At 32.6% G+C, this 23,349-nt stretch overlaps 1 protein-coding gene across 1 annotated transcript; it reads right to left on the reverse strand.

Moving 5' to 3' along the window:
- Positions 1-1,267: 1,267 nt before the first annotated feature.
- Positions 1,268-1,990, reverse strand: LOC109009166. Its single transcript, XM_018989553.1, has one exon. It carries the CDS (start codon positions 1,988-1,990, stop codon positions 1,268-1,270), a length of 723 nt encoding a protein of 240 aa, XP_018845098.1.
- Between the last annotated feature and the right edge of the window lie 21,359 nt (positions 1,991-23,349).

Here is a 23,349-nt window from a genome sequence, read left to right on the forward strand (position 1 = left end):
CATAAAGACACAAAGTTTGGATCAAAAATCCATTTTATGTTTATTAAAAGGACGCAAATTGGGCCAACAGGCTGACCCAAAAACTCGAAGAAATTTATAATTTGGATTTTTTTTAAATAAGGCTTGAAAAGATTATATGTTTTGCAAAACAGGAGTGGGCATTCGATTTATTAAATAAACTGAAGTTTGAAAAGTCTATGACCAATATTTAAAAGGCATAGAAGAATGAGCAAGAAGTGAAAGACCCGTTTCAACTATGTGTCTATGACGTCGCTCAATTGTCTCATTCTGAGCATGAGAGTAGGGGCAAGTAAGGCGATGTGTAATTCCTTGGTCATGAAGAATTTTTTGAAGTGGTCTAAATTCACCCCTAAAATCTGATTGGATAGATTTAATGTTAGTGGAAAAATAATTTGAAACAAAGTGCATAAAGGCAAGAAAAATTGAAGACACATCAGATTTGGATTGCATGGAAAAAAGCCAAATATATTTGGTATTGTCATCTATTATAGAAAAATAAAATTTACAACCATTTGAAGATAACATAGGGGCCGGACCCCATACATCTAGGAACATTAAATCAAATGCTTGCTTGGACTTGGATGGTGAAGAAGGATGTGGAAGTGAATGAGCTTTGGATTGAAAACATGCGGAACACGGCTGGACATTTTTGTTGGAAAGCACAGGAAGTTGAAAACGCCTGAGTATGAAATTGGTGATGCGTGGTGAGGGGTGACCAAGTCGATAGTGCCAGTGATCAATGGAAGTGTGCTCACCAATGTTAGCTTGAAAGAGGGTGGATGATGGTGTGGACTCAGCAGCAAGAACATACAATCCATCTTTAACGATGCCCCGAAGAAGTGCTGCTTGGGTATGAGAATCCTTCACAAAGAAAGAAGTAGAATGAAACTCAAAATAAACACTGTTATCTTCACAAAACTGACGTACAGAAAGTAAATTTTTAGTAAGAGAATGAACATGTAAAAGTTGAGAGAGTAAGAAGTTGCCAGAAGAAGTGTGAAGATTAGCGGATCTAGTGTGCTGAATTGGCATGGTGGAGCCATCTCCAATACTAACTTGATTGGAACCCTGATAAGATATAGAATCCAAGTTGAGATTGTTGAGGTCAGGTGTAAAATGAGATGTTGCTACTATATCAGGAAACCATGAGTTAATACAAGTGGGAGATGGGCAGTGGTGGTCATATTTGCTAAGAATGAAGACGGTGGAGAGGATTGGTAGCTTTGATTGAATCTATGATGACAAACTAGAGCCGAGTGTCCAGGTTTATTGCAAACTTGACACACTTGTTGGAGAAAGAGTGAGAAGCTCCTCTTCCTGAACCACGTCGGCCCCTAAAATTCCTATTGCCTCGGCCCCTATTGTTTTGTTGGTAAGATGCTGAAAAATGAGCAGAATGCTTAGTGGTAGTGAGCTGGTCAATGAGCGGATTGGCACTTAGGAGAGTATGAGTTTGGTGTGCTAGACGGGACTCATGGTTGAGGAGAAAGCTGTATATTTGATGAGGGGAGAGAGGGTCAGCTCTAGTTGTAAGAGAAGTCACAAAGGAGTCATAATCTGTGCCAAGACCAGCAAGTAAAAACACAGAAAACTTAGAGTCTGAGAGGGGTTGTCCAGCAGCTCCCATAGAAGCAGCCAATGCTTTAGCTCTGTGAAAATAATCCGTAATGGATTCGGAGCCTTTTTTTAGAGTGGCCAGTTGATATTGTGTTTGCATTATATGAGCACTAGATTGTGCAGCAAACAAGCTCTCAAGGAGAGACCAAACGACATGTGATGTGAAGCAATCCAGCACTTGCGTAAGGACTTGCTCGGAAAGTGATGAATTTAAAGCAGAGAGAATCAGCTGGTCGACCAACACCCATTTTGCATATTCTGGGTTTTCGGCTCCATCAATCATGGGAGAAGGTATGAGACTTGAGCCGTCCACATGATGAAAGAGTTGATGTCCTTTGAGAAAAGGCACCATTTGAGCCTTCCACAATAGGTAATTGTCTATACTTAATCTTATAGTTATGAAATGGGTTGCTGAGTTGAGTAAATTTGGATTAACATTGGTGAGAGGAGGAGGAGGTGAGGAAATATCAGAGGAGAATGGGTTGATCATGACGGCAGTTGGAAAGAAAAAGAAATACAGACAATGGAAAAAGAAAAAAAAATGGACGTGAGTCTTATGTGGCTCTGATTACCATATTGAAACTATGAAAATCATGCACATCATATGCTCGACAGAAGACCTGAAAGAGAAACTCTTTTGTATTGTATATATATTTTTCCTCCACTCTTTACAACACATCTGTTATCAATATTTTATAGACATAATTTTACAAAGAATTAAAACATGAATTTTGGATTACATGACAAGTGTCCAATCCTTTCTTGCTTTTCAATTAATCTGGAGTGGTTTGATACTTGTAGTGGTGCTGTTGTACCATGTTTCGGTTTGTGCCTGACACTTGTAGTGGTGCTACTTCATTTTCCTTTTTGTGTGACAGACGGATGCAATGCAGGTCTTCATCCTTGCCGCTGCATCATGCTTTATTGATAGCATTTTCCTTTTGAATAGCATATAAGTGTAGTGCATAATCTTTGTCCTTAACACTCATCGAGCTATTCTATCATAGGTAACACCGTAACATAGCTTAAGTTCTACAATTATGGTTGGGTTAGGCTCTAATACCATCTATGATACTTAAAGGGAAGCCTATATATATATATATATATATATATATATATATATATATATATTAGTAGTAATGAAACGTCGAAGGGACATTTGCCCAGTGGAGACAAAAAAAAAAAAAAAAAAAGATAACTGCATTATAAAAAAAAATTATATTTTCTTAACTATATATAGATAGTTATATTTCTATATGTATATAACGGAAAATATTTGTGTAGAAAGATCATAACATATTCTACATGTTATTAAGGAATTGAAGTTACAATCGTCTTCAATTTTGAAACTCAACACTATTTTTAAAGTCCTTGACGGTTTGATGTTTAAAGGAAAATATATGTTTAGGAAAATATGAACATAATCTAAAAGTTGACAAGGACTTGAGCATTAACGACTTGTGTTGTATTAATTATGACGAAAATTAATTTTATTTTCAGAGTCATGTAAGTTCATTCATAAATATTTAGCTTTTGCCGCAAACAAAACAATAAATTGTGCAACAAACAACCAATAGTCGTGCACTTCAAAGCAGAGCAAAATATATATATAAAAAAAGTAGAGTACATATTAAACTTTCAATATGATATAAATTCCAAACAAAAAATTGCATATCAATACTAAACCCAAAAAAATAAATCCAATATTTACAGATCTGAAAGTTTCCAAAAATAAAAATATTGCATAACATAAAAAGGACTTCACAAAATGATCCTTAAAAACAAATGAGCGAATACAAGGAGGAAAAAAAGATGTTAATAAATATAAAGATCAAACAAAACAATAAAAAGCTAAACAAAAAACCTTAAAACTAAATAGCAAAAAATTTACATAACATCATCTGATAGTTAATAAATAAAAAATTAAGAAAAAACAATGATGGAGGTTTTTTTAATCAAACTGTTAATCCTAATATAAAGAACATAAATAAGAAGGATTTTCGTCAGATGATGGAATAAGACTAACAATTTATTCTTTCATTTGAATATTATTACTGCAGACAATTATACTAAAAAACTCATCATCTAAATTCTTTTTTTAGAACAAACAGAATAACAAATGTTATCTTTTATTCTATTGCAAGAATATATCGCACAACAATCATAACATGCAAATCAAAGAAGACACTACACACCATCTAACTCCTCAAACTGTTAATTCCAATAGAAAGAATATAAATAAGGAGAATTTTCATCACATGATGGAATAAGACCATAACAATTTATTCTTTCATTTGAAGATTATTACTGCAGACAATTATGATAAAAAATTCCATCATCTTTTGAAAACCTTCATCATCTAAATTCTTTTCTTTTAGAACAAACAGAATGATAAATGTTATCTTTTATTTCATTGTAAGAATATATCATACAACAATCATAACATGCAAATAAAAGAACACATTACACACTATCCAGCTTCAAATTCATATACTTTTTTTTAGTAAATTTGGAATTTGATTGCTTTCTTTAAATGTTGTGCCATAAGAGAACAAAGCAATATCATAAAATCTAAAATTCAACAAATCTATATACAATACAGGTCTAGATATAAAAACTTTAAATTGCTAAATATAACTCAAGAAATACTGCAGCAGAAGAAAGGAAAAAACAGAACAACTACAAATGACACAACAAAAAAAAACTTTTACAAGAAAAAAGACATCAAAAAATCATACAATAAAAAAAAAAAAACCAACATCGCAACAAAAAATATACAAATGAAAAAATATACAAACAGGAAAAAAAAACCACATCATGTAACCAATATAACAATAATGAGCAATGAAATGCAAAACAAGTTTCCATGTCTCAGACATGACGCTCTCATTAGAGCCGACTACAACAAGTGAGGTGTATCAAAATACTCACTTAAATCGGCCTTAAAAATAAACAGATCTGCAGGATCAAAACACCTACTTAAACTTATTAAAATATATAAAAATTAGATTTTTGATCATGCATCACCACATTATCACCTAAAAAAAAATCAGTTTTAAAAGTTGAAACAAAACCAAATGGAACTATCTATCGCGGTATAGCAAAGGAAAAGAATCCATACATTTTTTCCACAAACAAACAAATATTATCCATTAAATGGTAAAAGACCACAACCATTAAAAGCAAAAATAAAAAATCATATCTTTCATCAAAACGTTTCCAAAAAAATTAAGTCCACAAACATGGCACAGCCGGACAAAAATCTATATGCTTCTTTTTCACAAAAATGAAGTGCATCATCAACAATGGGATGAGACCAAAAAAAATAAAAAAATGCTTGCCTTAAAGCAACATAAAAAATGCCGTAAAAAAAAATCACCACAAAAACCAAATCTAATCAAGTCTTCAAACACGGCACAAAAGATTTTGTTAAGACATAAAATCTAAAATTCAACAAATCTGATATACAATACAGTTCAAGATATAAAAAAAATTTAAACTGCTAAATAAACCTAAAAAAACACTGCAATATAAGAAAGGAAAAAACAGAACAATAACTACAAATGATACAACAACAAAAATGTTTACAAGAAGAAAGACAGAATAAAATCACAGAATAAAAAAAAAAAAAACCAACACTGCAACAAAAAATATACAAACGAAAAAAAAAACACATCATGTAACCAAAAAGCTTTAAAGCTTGAAACAAAAAGCATCATCGACCACGGGATAAGAATAAAAAGCATCATCAATTAAGTGCATAAATTCAAAGAGAAAAAAAAAAAGTGTTAATAGCCGAATAAAAAAATAAATGAAGCAGAACCTAAAAATGAAGAAGTTAAAAAATGCATGAAATGACAAAAAGTTAGAACATAAGGACAAAAAAGACAAAATACACAACAAATAGACCACAACACAGAGGATGACAAAAATACTATTCACAGCTATCACAAATTTGAAACTCTTGATCACTCCTCAAACAATAAATAAATTAATAATCACATGTTATAATGAAATAGTTAAGAAAAAACAAACTTTAAAGTAAAACTCCAATGTGAATGTTATTGTTAGAAACCTTCTATAAAAAATAAACAAAAAGTTAATGTTACACAATGGATATATTCACAAGTAAAAATAATAAAATAATGCAAACAAATTACAAAATGCAAATATAAAACAACCCATGCAACTACATATTCATACATATTGAGCAAGTTCAGAAATACAAACATGAAATCAACAAACAAATAAAATGAAAACATATAAAAAAATCTTCGCAAATGCCCAAAGTAGTTGCAGCTAATTCGAATATTATGGCAAGCACAATTATAAAACACAACAATATAAGAAATGAGTACAAAATCATATATTGAACAAACAAATATAAAAAAAATCTTCGCAAATGCCCAAAGCAATTGTAGCTAAATCGAATATTATGGTAAGCACAATTATAAAACACAACAATATAAGAAATGAGTACAAAATCATATATTGAACAAACAAATATTAAATATTTATGCTCAATGAATATTGAACAAACACATATTGAACATTCAAAACCCAAATTGAGAAAGTTAAGAGATACCAACCTGAAATGAAAGGCCAAAATCAGTTAGTCATCATAACATCAAATGAAAAAAACAACAATTTACGAGTTCTATCTTCTATACTAAAACAAAAATAAACAAAATATATTATAAAATACTTTTATTTTACATTTGTTCAATATATATATCTATATATATATATATATTACATATCAAATCTTGAAACATACAAAAAAATATACAAACTAAAAAAAAAAACACATCATGTAACCAATATAATAATAATGAGCAATAAAATACAAAAAAAGTTCACGTGTCTCAAACATAACCCTCTCATCAGAGCTGACTGCAACAAGTGAGATGCATCAAAGCACTCACTTAAACCGGCCTTAAAAAACAAAACAGATCTGCAGCATCAACACACCCACTTAAACTTGGGAAAAAAAAAATTAGATCTCTGATCATGCATCACCACGTCACCACCTAAAAAAAGAAAATCAGTTTTAAAAATTGAAACAAAATCAAATATTTCACGACATGGCAAAAGAAAACATCCCATATATTTCTTCCACAAATAAACAAATACCATCTGTGTGCATCATCGACCACGGGATGAGAACCAAAAATAAAAAATAAAAAGTAGGCCTCAAAACCACAAAGAAACAAAAAAACAAAAAAACCCATACAAAATATTAAAACCAAATTTCACAAAAAATACAAAAAAGTCACAACATGCAAACCCACAATCAATAACGAAAGACCTATCAAGAATTTACACAGACTTAGTAAAATTATAACAAAAAATCACTAAAGATTTGTACAAAAAAGAAAAAAATCTACAAACACAATCCTCAAACTAAATAGTCTAAACCTAAAAAATCATGCGTTCTAACATAATGAATCAAAATTTAAAAAATCACCAACTCAAGAAATTCATATGTAGTACAGAAAAAGCCAGAAAGACCACAACATACAAGCAAATAACATACAAAATGAAAGAATCTATTTTTTGATAAATCAACAAATCACACAACATAAAAAAAACCTTCGACCCACTTAATCAAATACAAACAAATAACATAAAAAAGAAAAAAAAAATCTATTTTTTCACAAATCTACAATCCACAAAACGAAAAAAAGATAAAAATAAAAATAAAAATCAACTAAATCAGGGAAAAAACTTGTATTTTGTCACAAATCTATAAATCACATAACCAGAATTTGCTAAAAAAATAGGATAACAAAAAATCGAGAAGTTCAAAAAAAAAAAAAAAACTCGAACAGAGAAAACCAAAAAAAATACAAATTTGCTAATTAACAAAATCAAAAGACAGAGAACTCGCAACATACAAACCCACAAGATAAAAGTAAATAACATACAGAAGGAAAAATTATATTTTTTCACAAATTTACAAACCACAAAACTAAAAAAATTTATTTTCTAATGAATCTATAGACCAGATAATGAAAATAAGGTACAAGCTATTTGTTAAAAAAATATCAACAGAAAAATAACTATTGGAACAATGTAAAAATTTGTATTCTTTCAAAAATTTGTACATCACGAAAGTAAAGAACAAACAAACTAACAACATGCAAACCGAAAAAACATAAACCCATCGACTTTGTTCCAAAAAATAAAAATGAAAACCGTATATAAAACCCAAAGATAAAACTCACAACATGCAAACCCACAGGGAAAAAAACTCATCAAACATAAAAAGAAAAATTATATTTTTTCAAAAACGTTTAACTAATAAAAGTAAAGAATAAAAATCAGAGAACTCACAACATGCAAATCTACAAAAAAAATATCAACGAAGTCAAACCCAACGCTGCAAATAACAAACCTGAAGAGAGAAAACTCATACACAAAGAACTCACATGTTAACGAAATTAGGGAAAAAACCATGTATCTTGTCACAAATATATAAATCACATAACCAAAATTTGCCAAAAAAAAAAAATGATAACAAAAAATCAAGAAGTTCAAAACAAAAAGAAAAAATTCGAACAAGGAAAGCCAAAAAAAAAAATACAAATTTGCTTATTAACGAAAACAAAAGACATAGAACTCGCAACTAACTGTGTGGATGAGACACCACTTCCCCGAGGATGGCATGCAACTAAATGTGTGGATGTTAAAAGTATAGAAGATGATCTGAATATTTTTGTGAATAATAGTGAGTTAAGATGTTTAAATGGATTTTGTGTAAGAGTGCGAGTTCTGTTGAGATGTGTTTGGATGTACGGAATAAGTTGATATATGTTTAACTTTTTATGGGAAGTTGAAAAAGTAATGGATCTCATAAATAATTAGTTTGTTGTTATAGTAATGAAATAATTATTTTATTTATATGTTTTAGTAATAAAATAAAAATATATGTCATTTCAATGAAAAGTACTGAGTTAAGATGAAATAATCTAGATTATTTCAGATAAAATAAGTTGTGTGTGTTTGGATAGAGAGTATATATATCCATCCATACAAAGCTATTTCAGATGATCTAAAATAGTCTTACCATTCAAACACAACCTAAATTGCCCTTAAGAGTTGAAGAAGTCTGCACATATTCTATTTCTAGTGCAGGGGTTATTAAGCAGATGTCTTAGGAGATGCTTGGGGAATGAGATGAGATGAGAAACTAGTGAATAACAGTAAAATGGTTTGTGAATAGTAATAAAATAGTTTGAGTTATAATGTTTTATTGAGTTTTGGGAAATGAGAGAGAAAAAGTTGAATAAAAAATATTATAAAGTTAAAATCTTGTTAGAATATAATTTTTATTTTAAAATTTGAAAAAGTTGAATTATTTTTTGTATTTTGTTTGAAAGTTTGAAAAAATTGTAATGATTGGATGAAAAAAATTAAATATTTGTAATTGAAAAATATTTGTATTTGAGTTATGTTTGGAAAATAAATGAGATGAAACAACATATTCCCAAAAAGTCCCTTAATATCAGCCACTAATTGCAAGGGGGTGAGAATTTTCAGTGTCCCTGAAAATACTTTCCACAACAAGTTCTTGAGAAGCCTGAATCACTTTTCTAATTATATGCACAATTTTTGGCAACCTTACCCAAGGGAGAAGAAAGCAATTATAAGGCTCATCTCCAAATTATCAACAATCATGAAAATCTTTCTCAGATAAATGGTGTTAATATGTATGTAAATGAACCAGTCCTTACAATTACTTGTCCGATACTCATTCGGCTAAACTCAAAATGAGCTTGACTCAAAAAAAAGCTCAATCGTGAAAGCAGAAATCCACTCGATTAGTAAACGACACATATTTGATTAAATTCAACTCGATTAGGTTAAAACTCGTTAAACCTCACTCATTTATGCCCGACTCAACTCGATAACTCGACTCGATTAGAACTGTAAGTAATTGAATATATATATTATTTATTTCTATAAATTAGTATTTTTATACACATATATGCTTCTATACACATTAAGTTCAATAATATAGACATAGTTACCTTTATAATTAAATATGTATTACGCAACCCAGTTACTTATACTTAGTCATTTATGCTTATATATTGAATATAGTTCATAATTATATGTTAGTCAATTAAGTACTTAAGTGATTAATTATGGTAGATATTTTATAACATGTGTAATAGTTAGTATGTAAGATTTGGTAGTTTCATAAAAATGTTATAATTTTATAATTCTATAATTCGATATAAGGCTTATATATTAGTTGTAAAAATTTAATTAGATTTAATATTTTGTTTTGTAATTTGGTATTTTTAATTATTCAATTTATTCAAAAATAAATAAATATATATATAAAAGATTACAAACAAAACTTTGTTTTGAAAAAAAAAAACTCGAATAAAAGAGTACAAACAAAATTTGAATAATAAGTCAACTCGACCCGGACTTGTTAAAGAGTACAGGAAAAGATCGATAAATAACTTGACTCAACTCGAGCTCGAATTCGAATTATTTGAGTCCAACTCGACTCAATAACCTAAAAGCTTGACTTGGCTCGGATCAATTACAACACTAATGCTAAAAAGATACCCAAGTACCCTTCATCCTTTTTCAGACATGGATGACACAAAACATAAGCAATATAATTGATTGAAATCGTCATCATTCCAAAAACCACAAAATATAATTAACTAGCAATGCCAAGTCACAATCTCCATGTAAAACTAATCCTGCCTGACAAATTTTTTTCTTGTCCAACATTAAAAAATCAGACATAAACTCCAGAAGCAAGTAGCAAAAACAAGGACCCAAAACCCTGCCACAAGAAGACAGAAGCCACCGCTCCTGTGATAAGCTCCTTGGCAAGACTACGGTTTCGCCTGGAAGAGGTTGCTTCATAGCTGCAAGTGATACTGCTGTTAAACACCATCTTTCCAGAAAAGAAGAAATTGATAAATGAACAGTATAATCAACGTAAGACCAAAAAAAAAACTATCTAGCATGTCTTCCAAGCATCCTTAGATGACAGACTATAGCCATTGCAGTGCTTGATCATGCTATGGAATTCTAGCTCAGTAGCATCTGAATAGACCAAGTGCATGTTTGAGATTGCGGTAGGTAATGTAGCTCTTATCTTTACTCTTTGGTAATCTTTAAAAAATGTTACATTTGTTTGAAAATAATATATAAAAAAAAAGTATTTTTTGAGGTTGAAATGACATAAAAGGTCATTTGAGGTAGTATCATGCTTGTGATAAGATTAAAGGGCAAGTCTGTAATTATTTAAAAGCTGTATGGGTACTTTCGCCAATTGACAGTCTTCTTTAAAATTGAAACTACGATCTACATCATCCCAAAATGTAATTTTTAGCTTTTTTAAGATTAAAAAGTACTTTAATATGTAACAACCTAATTTTATCATTAAAGTGCTTTTGAGGCTATTTACACACTTTTTATGACCCCTAACGCAACCCAAACAGGCCTTAAAGAGATTGGAGTGTTCAGCTATTTTCAAGCAGAACATAATATAGAAACGGAAATGCGAGAAACCAAGTTCCCAACCTATTGGAGTGATTGCCTAGAGCTATCCAAACTAAACTAAACATCCCTAGTGGCCATATCAAAATGACTCCATACTTATCTTCACCACTATTAGAAATGTTCAACAGTCACAAGCTTAATTGGAAAAATAGGGCAGCAGTATAGGGTTAGAAGTGTAACGCCCAAACAGAAGCCCCAAACCACATAATTTATACTCCAAAAAGACTAATCAACAATACAATTAGAGCCACATTGGAACTTAATAAAGAGTAAAAACTTCTCATTTTCAAATAATGTGATATCTCATACATCACCTACATTTATCCTTATTATATGAGATATCACAATCTACCCTCTTTAAATTTCCAACATCCTCGTCGGACCCATTTATCGTAGGTGGCATGGCTCAAGTCTCATACTTCTAGTTGAGATAGACTCTTATGCCATTTGTAATGCCTCAACGGAAAGCTCAAACCACATGGCCTATACTCTAAAAAGACCAGTCAATGATACAATTGAAGCCTTATTAGAATCTTACAAAGAGCAAGAATTTTTCATTCCCAAGCAATGTGTGATCACATACACTACCTATCCTTATCCTTATCATATGGGGTATCACAATAAATATTTGTAATGTCCCAAGGGAAGGCCCAAATCACATGGCCTATACTCCAAAAGGATTAGTCAATGACACAATTGTAGTCCTATTAGAACCTTATAAAGAGCAATAACTTCTCATTTTCAAGCAATATGGCCCTTAACCTTATCATATGGGGCATCACAATAAGTCCAAGATCTAAAAAAATAAATAAGCTTTTTTTACTTTGATAAGTAAATTTTGTTATCAAATCATATAATTAGGCATAGCTCAAGTACACAGGGAGTATACAAGTGGAAACACCTAATTATAAGCTAAGAACTAGAAAGGGAAACAAAAAAGATGAGTTTTTTTTTTCTTTGAAAAAAAGAATTGCTTAACTCAACTAAGCAAAGCAGTCTTTGACTTGAAATGAAAATTTTTCTACATAATAGTTTCATTCTTTGGAAAGTAAGAAATCTTTATTAAAAAGCAAAAAAGGCACAACCTACGGAGAGGAAGTATGCAAGAGAGATACCTATTGAAGAGTAAAAAGAAACAAGAAAATCATATGGATTTAGCCCATTAAAATCTATAAAAGCAGTCCAAATAATAGTTTAATATATCAGAATATTAATAAAATTCTAATCCCAGATTTTACTCAGTAGCCAAGCAAAGCTTCAAGTCCCAATTTCTCCAAGACATTTTTACAAGATTCTAACTTCAGGCAAGTGAATAAATAAAGCATCACAAGCAAAACAATCCAATTTCGTTGAATTGGCAGAGTTTGCCTTGGCCATCTCGAACAGTTAGTTGTTACCTTGGTGGAGACATAATTGCAAAGATAAGGGAGAGAAAAGAAATAGATATATAGAGGATTTCTACCATATATCTAATGACATACTTTTAGTCGGATATCCCATTCAATTCCAAATCTTTTCACCACTTCACATTTACCGAATGCATAATTAGGCTAAACTTTCAGCTTTCATTTTCAAGATTTTTAAATCACTTTTTTCCATCATTAAAGGCATACCCATAAGACAAAGAAAACACAAAGCCCATTGCGTTATATACATATATGTCCTCCATTTTGATGCAACCTTAACTATATACTTTTTGGAATCAAAGGAAACACTTAATTTAAAATGCATATATAAATCCTCCAAGAGCAAAAACCCCATCGGAAGACAGAATTTAAAATGTTGTAGTGGAATACAATTCTAGAAAGCTCCCTTGGATTATAAAGGGTGTTTCCTGTATTTATTTTTTCAAGACTCAATCAACCAAAACATTTCTAGTTGCAAAAGCTTTCTGATAATAGAAAAAAGTTGTGGATTCCAATGCAATGGCATCAGATTGGAGATTGAGTGAGACCCTAAGAGTTGGCTCAAGTAGTATGGGCTTGATGTTGGAGGTATGCTCCATTGTTCTAAAATCCTTGGGTGCAAAAATTTCTAGGGGCCACCTCACATGGTGAAAAGTCAATGATTTACCAATCTATATTATGTAAGAGCGTAACATGGTCTCAGATTTATCTGGATAAAAGATCCGGGATTCCTCATCGTAAAAAAAAAAGAAAGATTGAAAATTGAGTGAACTGGAGAACACTTTAAAAACTGTTGATAATTCCTCAAGTCAAGACTTCAGAGAATAATAGAATAGACAAAAAAAACCCATTCTTCTGTGGTTTAGGGGAGGGAAAAGGACGATGATAAGAACTCAGTAAAATACTCAAAGACCCTAAATTTGCAAACGACATTGGACAAATGCTTCATAAGACAATTCCATACAACTTTCACACACAAATTGGACATGTTAACAAGATAATTTTCTAAATCAATTCAAAGACTATAATCCGAAAGGCCAATTTTCACAATGAGCAGAATCACATAAAACCCCAAATGCATCGAGCCAAAAATCCTTCCGAATTGTTCAAAACAAACCGCTTTCCAAATAAAAACAAAAAAGTGCTTAGGGAGATCGGATCGAGCTTACATAAAGAATGAGGTGGTGACGAAGAGGCCGATAGCGAGCATGAAGACGGATAGGGAAGGGAACCACGCGTCTGGAACGGGACTGGCAATCGGTTTCAGCGCCTCTGAAGACAAAATTAACAAAAAGTGAATATCAGAAATCAATAAGAAAGTGAAGATCAGTAATCGAAGAAAACAAAAACTAGAGCAAATGTTTGAGAATTAAGAGGTATACCATCACTAGGAGGCAGCAAAGTTGGGAAGACGACTTCGGTTTGTTTCTCGCAGGTGAGGTTGGATCGAACAAACACTGAGGATTTGGGCTCGAATTGTGGGTCAATATAAAAACACAGGATCGGTTTGCTCGGACAAATCTAACGGTGGATATGTTACCACGTAAGCACAAAAACAAGCTAATTTTTAAACTACTTGGGTTCGAGAAGTCATTCGGGAGAAGTAGAATCGTTGTAGGAAAGTGTATTTCGAAAAATTATTTATTTATTATTATTTTTTATAGGAAACATGAATATCATTAATAAAGCATTACAAAATGTTCTTACCATATAGCTTGGAAAATAAAGATGGTACGTAATCCCACCATATTTCAGCATCTAATACAATCCAAGCATGCTTAGCCAACCTATGAGTGGTTTCAATTTCCAATCCGTTAACATGTGACACTTAAGGTCTTGAAAATCATTCAACAGTTTCCGAATATCTTGCATTAGAAATTCTAGAGTAGAGAAATTTTCAAATGAAGAGAGTCGTTCATTAACCAACACTAAGCAGTCACTTTCCCAAATCAGTTTTGGCACACCCCATTGGGCACAAAAGTGCAACCCTTTTAACATTGCTAAAGTTTCAATAGATTATGGGGATGTCATCTCAGTTTCCACTTTAGTGCGAGCTATATTAACATCGCATTTATCATCTCTAAGGACCACCTCCACACCAGCTTTTTGTTGATAAAAAAAATAGTACCCCATCCACATTCAACTTCACAAAACCAAATGGAGGAGGGTTCCAGCAACATATATGTTTTTCCTCCTTACACTCAACATAAAAAACCTGCACATATTTATGAGCTTTCTGCAAAGACAAAACATACTCAATCGCATATCTAGGAACATGAGAAACATATTGTTGGTATTTTTTAATAAATATAGTTTTTGTAACGTTTCTTTTAGTGCTATTACGGTGGCATTTGATATTGAGAATGGTCTTTAAAGTGTTTTTATTCCGTTAATAGTTTTAATGGTTGAAGCATTACTGGACGTATATGGGGTTTATTGCTTGAACGTTATTCAGCCCACATTTATTCTCTTGATTGCCAGTAACATTTTATAATAGGCTTGTTGTAAAGTAGCCGTTTGGTATCTTTATTATAGTCGTTGGAGGGCTGTTTGTGTTTTAATTCTTTTTTATTGTTTTTGCCCGTTAAGTTTTTGAAAAACACTACTATGCCTACTCCTTTTGACACCTCCATTTGACCGTTGATCAATTTTTTTTTACTTAGTGATTAAAGAAGTGATTTTAAATGTATTGGTGTATTTTTTTTAAATGTATTTAAATATGTTAAAAAAATGTGAAAAGAAAAAAGAGAAAAAAAAAACTTTTTTATGCTTGGCTGTATGCCCAACAGTCAAGATGGGGCGACATAGTAGCCGCACCCTAAGTTTTTTTACCTCCTGTGATGTTTATTGTCCATATGGTTTATATATGTTCATTTGATCATTGGGTACAAGGATGTGAACATTAAGAGAAAGTGAGGTTAATAAGAAAAACAAGCTTAGGGAGTACATATTTTTTAGAGTATTTCCATATAAAAGAAATGTGTTCTTTTGGTGGAGTTTTGGGCTCAACCACTTGTGCAGAGTTGATTCGGGTTATACGACGATTAGTTGGGCTATTGTATCCTGAAGGAGTTAAAATCAAGAGGAATTCTGCTGCACCGGTTAATTTGAGACTTTGTATACCGCATATGGCTTGAATCTCCTTAAAGATAGCTATATTTCCGTGTCTTAGTCCAAAATGGTTTCGTTTTAATTTTAATTTAATTGTAGTTTTTATTATATTATTGTGTATTTCACTAACACATATTCATAAATAAATTTATTCCTTCGGAACCATAAGCCTCAAGCTATTGAAACAAAAGTGGAGAGAGCTTCCTTAGAGCCTGTTTCCTTCACAACATTTGCCAAATCCCCAAAACATAAACCTTTTTTAGCTTGTTGCAACTTAGGGAGATAAACATTCCAATGTTGTCTTATTTTAGTGCAATAAAACAAAGCATGTGTAGGGTCCTCTACTTTCTGTAGACAAAAAGAACATTTATCTTCGACATTTACATGTTTTTTTTGTAAAAAAAATTATGGAAAGTTGGTAGTCTATCTCTCCTGGCCCCCCAGGCAAAATTATTATGAAAATTTACCTGTGTGTAAGTATTATGAAAAATTATTTATTTGTTTGCTTATTTTATACAGCAAATTGTATTTAATTAATAACATAAGTATAAGAGTAGGGAGTGAGGTGCCCACAATAATGCCACATTACACACTGTTTGCCTTAGTTAAAAGAAAAAAAGGCAATGGATGAATGGTTCGAGTTCTTGTTCCATCATAAAGTTAAGGAGAGGTCGCGTTAAGCAGTCTGTTATTGTTCAATAAGTAGACTAAAAAGTTGTGGTCAAAGGCCATAACTGAGGCATTGCAAGCAATCATTTTGACGTGTTTTTGGAGATTCTCACATTCACGATGTTTAGAATTGAAATGACAAGGTCACTGGTGGTTCATTGGTGTTGCATGCATTGTACCAGTGTCAGGCTCACATGCCAGTAGTGCAAGGGCAGCAAAAGCTTTTTTCATGAATATTTGAGGCCAGGGAGTCGAGCTGTACGACACGTGTACTATTACGTGCGCCAATGTGCGATAATGCATGAATAACACAGATGGCTTTGGTTAGTGCGTGAGCTGCGTGTAGCTCACCACTACTTCATTTGGAACACTGTTATCTAAGGTTGTAGCCTGTAGGTTAGTGCGGGTACATTTGGGTAGTGAGAAGTGTTGAGAAGAGTTATGAATAGTAGTGAAAAAATAATAATAGAATATTAAATAATAGTAAAAAGTAATGTATAGCAATAAAATGTAGGTGCAAAGTAATAATAAATTAATGAATAGTAATTAAGTATTCTAAAAATACCTGGGTATTCTTGGTGGGGTGCATCTATTATCATTTGAGTGGTTAGAAAGCGATAGATATGATATTTTTGACATAAAAAGAAAAGCAGGAAAAAAATAAATTGAAAAACAAACTAGATTTACAATAGGAAGAGAAGTAGTGGAAGACTCCTCCAATAAGGGTTTTTTTTTTTTTTAGAAAGTAAGGAGAGTTTTCTTTAGAGAGAGAAGATGTAAGGGTGCTACCTGCACCCTTCAAGGTGAGGGGACCCTCTTCTCGCATGGGCAAGGGATGGGATTTACCCTCTTTGAATTCGCCCTCGTACATTAGGGGGAGGGGCGGATACCTTATCTATCCACCCCTTGCCTTGCCCAAACTGGGCTCAGGGCCCATTGGGTCAAAAACATGTTTTTGGGCCCAAAAGGCTAAGAAGACATTTTTTAACCTAAAAAGTGGAACTTGTTTCTGGGTCATTTTGGGCTCATAAATGCCATTGTACAAAGCTAAAAATTTAAATTCTAACCATCATGCTTAAATTTAAAAAAAAAAATCTAAGATATTATAATAATACAAATTAGAAACTTATATACTTTTAAGTTGCAACAAATAATCCTAAACTATTACAATAATACAAACTAATCTAAACTATTACAAATTAATCTAAAAATATTACAAGTTTTCACATAATTTAAATGAATAATAATAACACAATTAACTAACAAATTGTAGCAAGATTACAATTGATTTATGATATCATCTTGCATTGTTCCAAATATTAGAATTTGGGGTGGTCATGGTGGTGGGAAAGTGAGTGAGTAGTGCTATGAGATTGTGAGATAATAAAACTTGAAATATTAATAGGAAAACAAATTAGAATTACAAACAAGAAACAAAAAATTATAAATATAAACATTATATAGATATGTAAAAACTACAAAAATTAAAATTATTAATCAAGATGAGATCTTTGAGATTATGATTGGGCATATGACATTAAGACTATAAAAGATAAAAAAAAATACAAGAAAACAATTAGAATTACAAATATTACATAAATACAAAAAATAATCAAGGGACAAATTATACAAACCAATGACAATGGTGAGTTCAATACACACAAAGTTATATTGCAGCCGATGTAGAACTACCATCATGCATCATAGTGATCAAACAACAAATAAATTTGAAACTAGTACCGATTAATATAAATAAATTAAAATAATAACAAAAACAAATCAATGAACTAAGAACGATTATTGGGTCCAGGTTGATCACCACCCTCCTCCTTGTCGATCTCCTCAAAGTCTCCCACATTGGGAATATGAATTGGGGTCCCTTTAATAAAATTCTGAGTGCAAATCAATGCCTCCATAGTGGCCGGAGGCAATAACTCTGAAATGGATCCAATATGTGTCATCTGGTGCTAAACGCCAATTTTGAGACTACGATACTAATCGAGATGGCCAAAATATTGCGGGTAATCTCTCCAATGATGGGATACTTGACGACATTGGTTTTCCACCAAGATAAGATATCAAGTCCCGCGTAAATGAGTGCAAATCCGATGCCAAGTATCTATCCAACTCTAACTGGGCCTCTACAAGATGACGGACCAAGGGGTCATACTCCAACCTCTCACCCCACTCTAACCTATACCTTTTCCCTATCTCGACTTCGGGAGGAGGCGGTACGGTAGGTGTAGGTGCCAAAATATTACTACTCCTGAACACAACAAATTCATCAAACAATCTATCAAGGGTTTTCCTAACCCTTACTGCTATATGATACACCTAATAAGTTAAAGGCACCCTTACACTCTTAGGCCATCTCTAACATCAAGAATGTTGAGTTCCATTTTATAGGAACATCAAGATAAAGACCATTCTTGCATTCAATACCTGCAAATCTCACAGCAACCTTATTTTTCAAATTTAGTAGGTGAAGATCTCACAAACCTCATTGCACTCCTAACCCTTGCAACTGAATCATCAAGATCTTTCAAACCATTAGCCACAATAAGATTTAAAATATGTGTAGCACATCTTACATGCAAATACTCACCACCCATGATTGAGTTATTGACCTCTTTAGGATGGTTCTTAAGATATCTCAAAGTGACATCGTTAGTAAAGGCATTATCAACCGTTATTGTGACAACCCGCTCTAACCTCCACTCCTTTATTGTGGCCATTAAGGCACTCTTAATGGTCTCACTCTTGTGATCGAAAATTCTACAAAAGTTTATATTTTTTTTGTGTAATTTGCAATCACAATCTATACAATGTGCCATCAAAGACATAATTAAAATTTTGGACAGATGTCCATATATCGATAGTGAGATAAACTCTTTGACCTACCAATTGGTTTTTCAACAAATCTTTTTTAACACCGTAATGTTTCCTAAGCCACTGTGTGGCAAGACGAAAAGTTAAACCTATATTCCAAGTACTTAAAATATGCTTGGAAATCTTTGCCATCAACAAATTGAAATAGTAGCTTATCCATTATGACCATACGAACTAGGTGTGTCCTAAATTCCTCCGAATCATAATTAAATAATGAAAAACGCTAGATACAATAGACTCATACAGTCGGTGTGTAAACGGTGCTAACATGGAAAAAACAAAACGCACCATTTCATTCAAAAGTTAAAACTGCTTACTTCTCATTCCTTAGTTTTTCATCTCCTCAGTTTCCCTCCCCAATTCCCTCCGTCTCTGTGTTTTTTCCTCACAAAGTGCAGCCTCCCTTCCTCGACGGGGCATCCCCTCCCCTCTGGGCCCTCGACAGCACGTCCCTCCCCTCAGCACGTCTATCCTGAGCCGAAGAAGATTTCGCCACAGCCTCAATTTCGTCTCCCATAGAACCGATTCCACCATAGCCTCACTCTCGTCTCCCACAGAAACCATCTCTCCCTTCGCCTTCAGCTTCTTTCATGTTAGAATTCATAGTTTCTTGGAAAAAACTAAGAATTACCGGACCAAGAACGTTGTAGCTAGTACTGAAGAGGGTCTGCGAAAGGAGAAGGAAATACTTATGAAACATGTAAATAGTTTAGTTAGAAAGAGAATACTGAAGTAGGTGCAAAACCTGTTGAAGAAAGAAGAAATTAAACCCTAGAGTCGAGATACACAGGCTAAGGTTTGCTGCTCTTGGCTAACTTACCAAGTTTTACTATTTAGTTTTGATTATTTTGCAGATGAAAAATTCTAAACATAAGCCTCACACCCTGCACACCCATTTAAAAATATGTTATTTTACTTTTTTACCAACATAATAAAAATGATTCCAGACATGTTTGTAAGTAAAATAGGATAAAAAAGTAAAATGACATGTTTTTAAGTGGGTGTGCAGGGTGTGGGGCTTATGGGTAGCACTGCTCTTTTGCAGATTCTGAAACTAATATTAATCAAGTGCAATTTTGCAGCTGAGGTGTCTATTGATAGAATCATTAACTGAATTGGCTTATGTACAACCTCCTCTTAACTAGTCAGTAGATGGACCTCCTGACATTCGACCTGCTTTCAGGCACAAATATAAAGCTGTAATAAAAAACCCACGATGAGCATTTATTGGTGAATTACCTTGTAGGACTGGAGCAAATGCCTCTCAATTTGATCACCTTATACAATCAATCGTTTGGCCATTTCTCAACTATGTATTTGCTTGGATTGATGACTCTTTGTCAATATCCATGTATATTTATGTATGCATGTGTACACAATTGTAATTCTGAATCATTCCTTGGTCCTTGTAGGCAAAAATTTGTGAAGAATTATGGAGTTATAGAATGCGATCCTCTAGTTCTTATTGGGCTTGATAAAACTGGGTGTCACAATATTGCGTTGATACTACCTGTTTGGTGCACTCTAAATTAATGTTATTATAAAGTCAATTAAATGTATTGTGAGTTCTTTGGTTCTACATGGTAAACAAAAATGGTATGTCTAATCGTAATCTTACCCATTTGGGTTGCATATTATGAATTATTGGATTGATAAGTCTATATAGATTGCAACTATGCAATGTGAATTATAGATATCTCGATACTTTTAACTCGTGCTACTTAATTATTTTCTAGTGTAACTTTTTATGTAGGTTAAGCCTATGTTGATTCCTTTTGTGCCCATATTGGTGCCTCTGAAAAAATGGAAAGAGTATGATATAGATAGAATAAGTGCTATTAATGTTGGGATTTTCTCTAGAGAGGCTTACTTATAAACAAAAAAAAAAAAAAAAAAAAGATTTTCTCTAGAGAGGCTTGTTGTTGGGTATGGTTTGGGTGGCTGCAAGGCGAACATGATTTGCTTAGTTCTCATCTTTTCCAAGCATTTATAATTCAAAAAGTCGAGTTTTTGTTCTTAGAATATAATAACTGACTTGGAATGTAAAGGAAAAGTGGTCGTAGCCGACTGCATTAATATATTTTTTTCCAGATTCTTATTTTAAAAATCTTTTGAAACTCCCTCTAGGTATGACAAGGGTGGGCACTTGTTCCTACCTTCTTATATCATGTGTACTCATGGGTCTAGGAAGCAGCAGGATGCAATTAAAGATGTTCCTGCAAAACAGATGCAAAAAGTTTTTGAGGTACAGAAATGGTGGTTAGTTGTTTGGTTAATATTTTCTTTTTTCATTCTTATATCAGATCCATATTTTTGTTTCTTCCCTTTGATTGTTGAAGCTTCACATTAAGCTTTGCCTTGGAAATGCAAAGGTCATGTTTATAGATGCGAACATTGAACAAGTGTGGTACTTTACATGTGAGAAGTGCTGAATTATCTGCGTTCCCTTTTATCTTAACAAATTTGTTTCTAACCATTTTCTTCATTGTCTTACTCTGCATGATTTTTCTGAGTGTTGTGTCCAACACCTTGTGTTAGTTTCTAAATACAACACTTATGCTTTTCTTGTGCTTGGTCACAGTATGGATTCAATTGTTTGTATTTTTTCAACCATTTTGAAGAGTACATATTCAGTTCTTAATGTTTAGGCTCTAGATATGCTTGGTACCACCAAATGGAGAATAAATAGAAGAGTACTCAGAATAGTGGAGTGCATTTGGGATAGAGGATGCCTTAAAATGGGTGCAAAGTGTCTTCAAGAGCAAATTTCTGCCTGCAGTGAATTTCTGTTAGCAAGATGGTCGAGATGAGGAGTTTCTGAAGAAAGAGTCGATGCTTCTTAAGTAAGAAGCTGGAATAAGACGTTCACGCACGCTTCTCTGGGTGTCTTGGGCTTTTGTAGTTGTTGTTTGTTGTTGCTTAGTGACTTGGTAGTGGTTGTTTGTTGTTGGTTAGTTTCAATGTGTAATTTAAGTGTTAGAAGTCATTTTGGCTGTTTAGTGAGTGCAATGTAATAGTTGGGGACTTTTTTCTTGCATTTTGCCTGTTATGCTTTGGGCATGACAAACAAGTACTTGTTGTAAAATAACAATTTTGTATAAACAATGGAGGCTGTGGTTTTGGGCATTCAAACTGTATAGCAACTTATTGCTTAATTCCTGTCATGTATAATTGTCTTAAAAAAGATAGCATCTGAACATTCCAATGAATATGACTAAAAAAAGTAGCATATTATTCTCCATACGTAGTATGCAGATATTAAGACTGACCATACAAAACCATACCTAGCATAAATAAATGTTGTACATATATGCTTTGACCATACAAGACCATACTCAGTATAAATAAATGTTGTAACAACGCTTTTGACCATCCAAAACCACAGGACACTTGTAATAACATTCACTAATTTTACATTTACACATAAATGCTCATTCTCTTATATCAATTAATCCAGTTGTGATCTATCCAATCCATGCTTCTCGAGTTGTGATTCATCCAACCCATTCTGCATCGGTTGTAATCCATTCAACCCAAATTGTATCTGTAAAGATTTGTACACAGAATATTTTCGGTGAAAATTTCAGAAAGTAAAAAGTGCAAAACTTAAATTGAATATGTTTTCAGTGAAAATTTCAGAATGTTTTCTAGTGGCTGCAAAACTCATTTTTACATCAACAACATTGTTTTTAAATATATTTTATTTATAAACTTTGTTTTTTTCCTGTTACTTTTATAGGAAATATAACAGTTGGTCCTAGAAATACCATTTATTCTCTTCCATCTTTTGATTTCTAATTACAGCAACTCGATTGAATATGCTAGCAGGTCGCTTGAGGTTTATATGAAAGTGCAACTTTTGAGCTTTTGGCCTAATATCTCTACGTTTGCTAGTGTGATCGGGGCTTCCTCTGTGTTGACAGATTCTTGAAACTGGCCAACAAGTTCAAAGTTCTATATGATTTGCTTTCCTAGCCCTTGTTAATTAGGGATTCACATTTCCTTATATGTTTCTATATAAATTGTCAAAGTTCTTCAAAGTGTATTAACCAAGTTGTCAAGATCTACACATGTATTATGAAGAAGCTGACAAGCCTAA

This window comes from Juglans regia, chromosome 1 (genome assembly GCF_001411555.2).
Source record: "Juglans regia cultivar Chandler chromosome 1, Walnut 2.0, whole genome shotgun sequence".
In the NCBI taxonomy this organism is placed as follows: domain Eukaryota; kingdom Viridiplantae; phylum Streptophyta; class Magnoliopsida; order Fagales; family Juglandaceae; genus Juglans; species Juglans regia.

What these genes read in the sequence shown, in the direction of transcription:
- LOC109009166 (XM_018989553.1), bottom strand. Translation starts at nt 1,990, where the DNA reads ATGGTGCCTTTTCTCAAAGGACATCAACTCTTTCATCATGTGGACGGC.